At 38.1% G+C, this 9,821-nt stretch overlaps 1 protein-coding gene across 11 annotated transcripts in view; it reads right to left on the reverse strand.

The window, feature by feature from the left end:
- cfap20dc (CFAP20 domain containing) overlaps window positions 1-9,786 on the reverse strand; it is a 51,025-nt gene extending 41,239 nt beyond the window's left edge. For 3 of the 11 annotated variants that reach the window (XR_002918979.2, XR_002918977.2, XM_024269664.2), the window contains exons 1-8: window positions 9,461-9,786; window positions 9,231-9,320; window positions 8,680-8,773; window positions 8,496-8,568; window positions 6,895-7,009; window positions 6,638-6,785; window positions 6,282-6,428; window positions 124-233 (exon numbers count right to left, since the gene is read on the reverse strand). Coding sequence is in view for 9 of the 11 variants with exons in the window: in XM_024269664.2 (XP_024125432.1) it covers window positions 124-233; window positions 6,282-6,428; window positions 6,638-6,785; window positions 6,895-7,009; window positions 8,496-8,568; window positions 8,680-8,773; window positions 9,231-9,320; window positions 9,461-9,481 (798 nt within the window). In the remaining 2 variants the exon portion in view is untranslated. The remainder of the gene's footprint in view (window positions 1-123; window positions 234-6,281; window positions 6,429-6,637; window positions 6,786-6,894; window positions 7,010-8,495; window positions 8,569-8,679; window positions 8,774-9,230; window positions 9,321-9,460) is intronic. The other 8 variants (XM_024269659.2, XM_024269655.2, XM_024269657.2 and 5 more) reach the window with 7 other exon arrangements.
- Between the last annotated feature and the right edge of the window lie 35 nt (window positions 9,787-9,821).

Consider the following 9,821-nt stretch of genomic DNA (forward strand, 5'->3'; position numbering starts at 1 on the left):
GATTTTTAGTGGACGGATGGACGTTTTTGTATGCATCAACTGACCAGCATACGTTCCTCAGAGGTTTGTTAGAACGCAGAAACTAAAGGGCACCCTTCACGCCATTCTATCAGTTTTTCTTACAGCTTGAGGAGACAGTGCTGAAGCTCTGAAGCCTGAGGCTGTGCGTGTTGCACCCTGGGGCCTGGTTCTCTGATAACCGGTTGATCTGGCAGTGGGAGACTGATCAAGAACTGCAAAAAGAAAGGGAAAAAAGTGTATGAAAAGTGTATATGTGTATATATATATATATATATTACATCTGCGGTTTCTTTTAGTTCTATCTAGTGTGGACATCTGGTGTGTTTAATAAAACGTATTAGTATTATAGCATGGGTGACACAGCTTCTGGGTGTCAACATGGCGCTGGAGGAGCAGAGGCACTGGCTTGACGTGTCCAGCTCAGTGGCCTTGTTGTAGAGTGTCCGCCCTGAGACTGGAAGGTCATGAGTTCAAATGCCGGCCGAGTCCTACCAAAGACTCTAAAAATGGAATCCAGTGCCTCCCTGCTTGACACTCAGCATTAAGGGGTTGGATTGGGGGGGTTAGACCACCAAATGGTCGCCGAGCGCCGCTGTGTCTGCAGCTCACCGCTCCCCCAGGGGACGGGTCAAATACGGAGAACAAATTTCACACACTGCAGTGCATGACAACTAATGGGACTTTAAAGTTCTCTGCATCACTTACTGGTGTTCACGGACCATAAGGATTTGGAATATCATTGAAACAGCCAAAAGACTCAATTCTTGATAAGCAAGATGATAATGTTTCTCGACTCACTTTAACTGAAAACAAGAAAACAAAGATCAAAATTGGACAGAGAAGGAACCAGATACATCAAGGATAGGCAACTCCCGGCCTCGAGGGACGCAGTGTCTGCATGATTTCCAGATATCTACACCCTACTCATGACTGATTACCTGGTTCAGGTGTGTCCAGCCAATTAGAACATGCCAGAGGAAGGCATGATGGAAAACATGAAGGAATGTGGCCCTTGAGGCCTGGAGTAGCCTATCCCTGAGAGACATCCTTCCCCCTTCTGCCAGGCTTGCCTCTATGGATACAGACATTGAGGCAGCAATTCATAAAACTATGCGAAGAGTAGCTACTCTGTCTCCATGTCAACTGCATAAGATGTGTGTACTGGACATTCTTGATCTCCAAGCGTTCAGTGGTGTCATGCTTCACAATTGTTCTATCATCTGGGGGTTTCACATGCTTCTTTCACTGTCAAGCAGTGATTTTAGTTGACTACCATCTCAAGAGACACGAAAGAATGCCTGTCCAGGGTTAACAGGTCTGGCTGTCTCCTCATGTTGCCTTTTTTCAGTTGACTCATCATTTCCAAGGTCATCAACGCTATAGCAGCGAGATTGCATCTTCCATGGTCTTTGTGGGTCCACTCTACCTGGGAGCCTTGAGGCTCTACTCCAGACTTCCTCCTCTTGCCCGGTTTGTCAATGGTCCGAAGGTTTCTCAGGCCAGTGTATCTGATCAGCTTGGCTGGTTATGACCCTGGATTATCTCCTTCTTCCACTGTGACCATCTTGCTGAGCGGGATGGCGCGTTGGGTGCCACTCCTTGAGGTCCTTGTTGTCAGGTTCTGCCTCCTTCCATCCTTCCTCTGCCTTCTTCTCTGCTTGAAATCAAGCTCACTTGTTTTCCTGCCTTTATATTCAGCTGCTCCACTGCCTGACTTTGCCAAAAAAAAAAAAAATGTTGGATTTTCCTGCCTCAAGTATCTGTTTATCTACTGTCCTTATGTTTTTTTTAGAATTTGTTTTGTCTCTGTTCAAGTTTTGGATTACCCTCTGTACCTCTGCATCTACTTTGAGCCATGGTAGAATAAGACTTTGAACCAGCCTACAGATTCCTCCTATTGGATCTCCTCCCCTCTCCTGAAATTGGATCTTCATTTTGGACTGTACTCTCTAACACTTCAAGCCCCATGCCAGATCTCCCCCTGGATTTGTCCAACCTGTGAAGATTCTCAGTTTCCTCCTCCATACCACCTCTCCAGTTTCCCAGACTTTAATTCATGACATAATATGAGAAATCCACAGCACTAATCACTGTCCTTCTGCCATTAAGTTCCAGCTCAACTCCAGCATAATCACCATCTCCACATCTCAAAATAAATTATTTTCTATTCTGAGTCTCAGCTGCTCCCTGGGGTCCAGTTTTGCTGCATTACAGTTCCTGACAAAAGGAAATATTGTTGTGTGATGTGATCTCCACTTCAGGATATAGAACATTTCTTATAAAACTATTGAAAATTCAATCGCCAGAGGGACTGATGAAAAATTTAAGTTAATAAAGTGAGCAAACTAGATTTTACTTTACAACTCAGATTGAAAGAACATTTACATCCCAATAAAAATGTAAACAGAAAGTCTGAGTTGAATCAAAGACAGACGTTAAAAACAATGATACTATAGACAGATCATGTGATAATTGATCTTTTTAAGCATTTTATCTTTAAAGCATTATTGTTTAAGACCAGGGGTGTCAAACTCAATCCCACAAGGAGCCAAAATCTAAAACACACCTTAGGTCGAGGGCCAGACAGGATAAACATTTATTGAACACTCTAAAACTAAAATTTTAAAACTTTAAAAACGTAACTTTTTAACATTACGATGAATAAAAACAGACAGGACTATTATTACAGAACAAATCAATAACTTTCAATATGTTATTCTCTGTAAAATATTTTTGTCAAAACTATACAAGTTAGAAAATAACGCAGGATAACATTAGGCCATTAATAACAATAAAATAAAATTATCTGGAGGGCCAGATCCGGCCCCCGGGCCTTGACTTTGAATGTGTTTTAGAGTATTACATTATGTTTTTTTCATTTGGTGATACTTGTATATGGTTAATACGCTATTATATCACGTAAAAATCCAACAGTTAAAAGTATCTATTTCTGACATAAAGAAGACCAAAAACCAACATGTTTAAATTCACCAACTGAAAATATCAGGTTACCATGGTCATTGTGAGTTGGCATCAGCCTGCCCTTTTCCTTCTGTACCTGTGCCAGAGTTAATCAGGACCACATCTTCGGACACTAACAGCAAAACACACATTTTGTCAGATCCCCATCAAAGTACCCAGAAAAAAAAAATCTCCTCTCCACAAGACACAAACTAAGGACGGGTTTTTGCGGACCGTAATTGGTTGAATTTTCTGAAAAAGATATTTAAGCGGTGTGACTTTTGGATGAGATACAGCAAAACGTAACTCGGAACTGAAGATAAATTGTGCTTTTAAAGTCCACACAGACGGGTTATACAAAGGTTTTACAATGTTAGAAAAGAAAACATTTAATGGCAAGAGTATTTTCTGTTGTAATTTAGATTGATGAAAATTAATTGACCTTGAAAGCAACAGTGCCTTTAGTGCAAAAGTGAGATAAACGGGATGTTTGTTGCTGCATGACGGAAAAAAAAGCAGCTTATTTCTAACAGCATCTGACAGATTGGGCACTGAAGCAGCAGCATTCACCAAACAAACTTCATCACAGCTAAACTGGATGCCTAGTTTAATAGCAATCACTTTAATTATAATCATTAGGAATGTTGTGCTAATAATGCAAATGCTAATTATGAAAAGATATTCTTTGTGTGTGCTTAGTGCTCTGTTCTAGGGGCATTGCCTCTTGATTCAACCTGGCTTAGACAGCTGTCAGAACAAATACATACATGCTAATAAAAAAGGCCACAAAGGCAGGAGAATGGGATTACTGGTGCATGTCTTTTTACACTGGGACATAATTGCACCACCTTGACTACAGGTGAAGTTCGAATCAATGCTAAATTTAGGAATATTATAGGTTTACGCAAAGAAAACAAAACCATTATAATCACTGACTTCCATTAAAAATCCGATTCTCTGAAATGCTGCAATTACGTGTTATTTTTGTCTTTTTTCATTGTTCAGTTTTCATTGTCTGATCCTCATAAGACATGAAAGTCATTTATTCTTCTGAGAACAACACTGTCTACGTCTGCTGTCAACCACACGGCTAAACACCAGATCAGGTCAATTAACCAGACATTAACAACATAATACAATTTATGCAAGTGAGAAAAACATGCGGACGTCAACATTTCAACATATTGATATATTTTAATGAGTTACTGTAGTTATTAGAATAGAACTTTAACTGATCCCTCAACACAGAAACTGAATATTATGATTATGCTGCACAGAAAGGCCATCTACAAAGGACATACACCTGGTTGCATGGATTTTTTTCCTATATGAACCTCAGCAGGTTCAGACATATGTGATGCATTAAAGGTCAGACATTCACTCTACATGAAAGTTCAAAGCTGTAGTTTTTAGTATAGATTTGCTTTTGAGTCCACACCTGGATTCTCAACTCGACAACAAAAGGGCCGCACTGTGATAGGAGCTCCATACAAGTATGATTAATGTACCTGTTTGAAGAGGCTTTTCTTTATTCTTTTGTTTTTACTTATACTATTCTAAAGTTCATTGAGTCTACTCGTTTACAATGTTTTTTTTCCGTTTTTTTATCTTTAAATATATAAAACAAATCTTCATTTTAACTTAAAATAAGCAATACTTTTTCATTGGTTACTTACCATGAGGGACCTGTTCCAGGTCATCAATTTTTACTGGACAGATAAGTTTCAGTCTTATCTGTATTGGTTAACGGTGGCGGCGTAGTGGCGTTGCAACAGCGTAGACATGCCGTGCACTGCTTTGCAGAAAGGCAGAAAAGGTCCAAAGTGTGTCTGTATTTTTCCAAAGTGGATTAAGACAGCGTGTGACTTGTAAGGGCGATAACATCCAATTGACCAGATTCTAGCGAAAAGGTGTATTAGTACGTTCAATAGTGCCTCTACTAGCATACAATTTGTTTCAACAGGTGTGTATGCTAGCAGTACACATGGAGAATGCTACTAAATGGTTGTTTATCAAAGATAAATTCTGGAAATTTAAATAAAAAGGAGGAAAAATGAATATGGCTACCAGTCCTGTTAACAACAGTGGTCATATATTAATAGGCTGAACGTTCATATTGTGCGTCGATAATAACTAGAAAGTTGCTTCACCTGCAATAATGCTCGTGTGAATGCTTTTTGCTGAATGTTGTCGCTGAAGATTTTTACTTTAACTGCTGAATAATATCCTGAATGTTTTGATACCCGTTTTGTATAGATTTTAAAAGTGCACAAAGAAATGTAATTTCTTTTAAAAAATAGCAAAAATTGTGTAAAATTTTGAAATGTATACAAGGTTTGAATACCAAAAGCACAAACTTGAATGTCCTGGATGTGTTGAACATTTTTACTTAATTTGCAGAAAGTGCAAAAAAAAAAAAAAAAAGGGAATTTCTTGAGAAATTGCAAAAATTGCAAAAAATTTAAAATGCGTAAAAGGTATGAATACCAAAAGTACAAGCATGGATGTCCTGAATATGCTGAATGCTTTGATACCAACATTGCATAGGTTTCAAAGTGCATTTCCTTGGAGTTGGAAAAACACATAAATTGTAAAAAAATGTAAAAATGTGTAAAATACATGTATACTAAAAGTACAAGCAAGAACGTCCTGAACGTGCTGAATGTTTTGATACCATAGGTTTCAAAGTATTTGAAGATTTTCCTCATATCTATGGGCAAAAAAGAAAATCACATTAATTGCATAAAATTAAAAAAATATAATGTTTGTTTTAAATAAAAATGTTTGTTTTAAGTATAAAAATACTTAAAGTACAAGTAGGACTTTTCAAAACCTGCTGAACGTTTTGATAACAAGATTGCTTATGCTTTAAAAGTGCACAAAGTTTTTGAAGAATTGAAAGAATTTGAAAAAAATCACATAAATTGCTTAATATCTTAGAAACTATAGAATATATCGATACCAAAAATACAAGCAGTAATGTCGTAAACTAGCTGAATATTTGGATACCAAGATTGCAGAAATTGAGCAAAGAGTGGTTCTTAACTAGAGCTTTGTTTATTTAAGTTGTTACTATAACGTTTATGTAATTACTACAAAGACAGGTCAGTGTTTATTGATATGTTAAGTCAGTATGTCAAAGGTGTTTAAAAAAATGTTTTCACATACATAGTTTGTTATTTGTCTTCTCCATTTTTTCACACAGAAAAGTATCAATGAGAATACTGGATCAATAAGCAGTATACAGTATATAGAGGAATACTATCGATTAAATCTGAACAAAACCAATTCTTACTTACCACAGTCTGAGTTACAAGGACCACTCTTCTTCACCCCCATATGCAAAATGTCGCTGTTCAACACCTGTGTGGTTTGGTTGACGGACGCCGGGTACAGGAAATTGTGAGGAATGATATCCATGAGACTAGCTACGCTGAGGAACGTACCTACAAAATAAAAGAAAATAAAAATATACTCAGAACCTCAGTAGCAGAGCAATCCAAACTGCTCTTGAACTTAGTTCAAATCCATTGAAAGGCCAAATTGACACTAAATATCAAATTTTGAAAAACTACTTAGGTGAAGACCTCTAAACTGCTCTTAATATTATGTGCTTAACAAGCTACAAGCTTTAACAAACAAGCAAATACATTACCATCTCTTGACATTGCTGAAGGCTCTTCTTTCATAGTGAAGATTCTCCTGACTTTACAGGTAGCAAACAGCGTGATGCCATCCAGGGTCAAAAATCCTTTGAACAGTTCACTCGCCATTGATACAAGGTCAATGCACAGGGTAGACCACTGTAACAAAACGCAAACCAGGATTTCAAACTGCAATTCCAAAGTTACATGGTCGAAAGCACATCTGAACATCACAAAAAAATGCATTAAAGATGAATTACACACTTACAGTGTTGCGCTTCAGTCCGATGAATGGAATCCTGGCATGCCAAATCGTGGCAGACAATTGTTTGTGCACCGTTGATAGGTGAAGTCTCCGTTTTTGATGGTCTGAGTCCGTTATTCTGTAAATAAAACGTGGAGCAGCAACACAAATACCAAACATTATTGTGTACGTCATAAAATAAAGGGAAAAAAAGAAAAAATATTTATGATGTTTTTACTTTACTGTTATGTTCTTACGGTTTTCATGACAGCAGTTTCTGAACGCAACTATTTTAACAGGAATTTTAAATATTTGTCTTTCAGATGCTCCCTTAAAAGAAACTAATTATGCGTCTCTGATAGTGTTTGGAGGGTCAGACCAAATAGTTTAGGGACCTCTGCTTTAAAGTGCCTCCAATAATCTTTTCATCTAATGTAAAAGCATTCCCAGTGGTCTTTTAATTAGGATTATGCCGTTTTTAGCCCAATTTTTTAAAAAACCTGTCATTTTCTAGGACATAGTTTCTGCAGAGCGGCAAGAGTTCATCAGAAATTTGCCTCTGAGTTGTGGGCAGGACTGTTGGTGAGGAGTAAGCCCCGCCCCCCTTCTCCTCCCATTGCTGAGAACTTGTTGACCGCCCAGCATATTTACTGTCACAAATAAACTCTCTATAAAACCACATTTTTTCCTCAGAAATGCAATTTCTAGCTCAATTTTCATTATTTATGTTCTCCATCACCAGAAAAATGCCACAAGAAGATGCTAAAGACACCAAAAACACAGTTTTCATTTCATCTTTACGCCCCAGCAAGTCATCTTCCTCCATCAAATCCTATCCTCCGCATCCTCCTCAGTCACACCTTGTCTTACATTCATGAACCTCCTCTTTGTGTCTTTAGCACCCTTTTACAAACATATTCACAGTCCCTTCTCCAAATGCCTCTAAACGTATCCATCCCAAAGAGAACCTCAACATCTTCACTGGACCACTGGAGCTTATAGTCAACTGGTACCTCACAATACTTAACACGATATCAATGATATCGCGATACTCCAATAATTGGTAAAAATCTTCTTGAATAACTCACATTATATAAAAAAACATATATTTTTGGGAGAAAATATTTCCACCTTTATTTTTTAACTTGAAAACAATCATAATAAACAACTACCAAGTATCGATACTCGGTGAGATTTGCAGGACTAAATATCGCAATATAGATATTTAGCACACCCCTAATTTACACACAGTTGACCTTAATTCCTCTTTTTTCCAGAACAAACCTCCACCTCTAGACGTCCCTCCCACTGCTCCCACTAGAGATTAGGATGTCATCTGCATACATCATGGTCCATAGAGATTCCTGCCAAACCTCATATGTCAGTCTGTCCATCACCACAGTGAATATGAAGCTCACAGCTGATCCTTGATGCAGTCCTACAACCACCTTAACTCCTCTGTCACACTTAAACACCATCTCACCACTATCTTTCAGCTCTCATGACTAAAAATAACCATTTACAATGTTTTAATTTAGTTTTTCTATTTTTTCCCATAGGAAAAAAAATCAATAAAATGCTGAAAAATGTGTGCGAACATGCATAAACACAATAACTGTACTCACACAAGCTCAGTGGAAAAGTCATGGTCAAGGGGAATATTCACTTGAAGCACCAAGAATCTCTGGATGAGCCCAACTGTGACCAAAAGAAAGAACAAATATTGATGAAAATGAAAATAAAAATATTCATTCACCCCCCCAAAAAACCCCAAATGCACGGATGGATGGAATCAAGATTGTGACTTACGAGACATTTTTCCATTCTCTGGAATTTGCATCTTGACAGTCTGGCTGCTCCCCTCCAGACAGTAAACAAATCCTTTAACTTCTTTATTATACTCCTAAGAGAGGACATAACTCAAAAGAAGCACAGCTAAGACCTAGCAGGGTTTGACTGGTAAACCTGTTGTGTAAATGTCCACACGAATGACAAATGGGTTTTATGGAAGCATAAATATATGCAGTTTGAGCTATAAAGTGTACGTGTCAAGATCAACTCCAGCTGTAAAAAGTGTTTAGTTGGCAGTATCGCTTGGCTTCTGCAGTAATTTAGCAAGCAACCATCTGATCTGATCTATGGGGATGGCACCATAGGGCACTTAGGCTGTGTTACTGTGTTGCTATGTAAATCTTTTGTTCTGGGGCGCGTGCTCAATGATGTATGATGTTCAACTGTGGTGTGCTGGGCTGCATGACACTGCATGCATTATAGTGGTTCCCTATAGAGGTTAGTTTGAATTTGAGTGAATATAAACCAATAAAAAAATATCCCGTATACACGAGTGCTGTTAAACTGACTTTATATATAGCCAGAGGTCCTCCATAAAGTTTCCATTTGCCCACCGGGTCCTTTCCGTGGCCGCTGAAGAGCTCAAACACAGCTCCACCCTGTGACAAACATGCGACACTCCTCCTTATTTTTGTGGGGGAGTTGTCTTCATACATGTTTAGCATATTTACAGACAAACAAACAAACAAAAAATGGCTAATCCGAGTGTGTTAGCTATAGCTGTTTAGCTTCGACTTACCTGGTAGTTGTTTTTGAACATTTTCAAACACCTGACGAAAAAAAAAAGAAAGAAAAAAATCTGAAGATTTTTTAGCTCTTTTTTTTGTTGTTCAAAGTTGCAGAACTACGAGTTTTGTTTCTAAAATCGAGTAAGAAAGTAGTTTCTTTATTTTCTAGCGGCGTGGATGTTGTTGCTATGGTTACCAAAAGGCCACAACAGGAACAGGTGTCACGCGCTAAGATGTCCCCCCAGCCACTGACTCAGCGAAATTCATGATCCGCCTTTCTGGCCAAACTGTGGGGTTTTTCTAGGGTTTACCTTCTACCTTTACCCACTCAAGAAAAAATGTGTGTTGTTGTTGAGTCAAAACGCACGAAAT

The sequence above is a fragment of the Oryzias melastigma genome, linkage group LG5, assembly GCF_002922805.2.
Source record: "Oryzias melastigma strain HK-1 linkage group LG5, ASM292280v2, whole genome shotgun sequence".
In the NCBI taxonomy this organism is placed as follows: domain Eukaryota; kingdom Metazoa; phylum Chordata; class Actinopteri; order Beloniformes; family Adrianichthyidae; genus Oryzias; species Oryzias melastigma.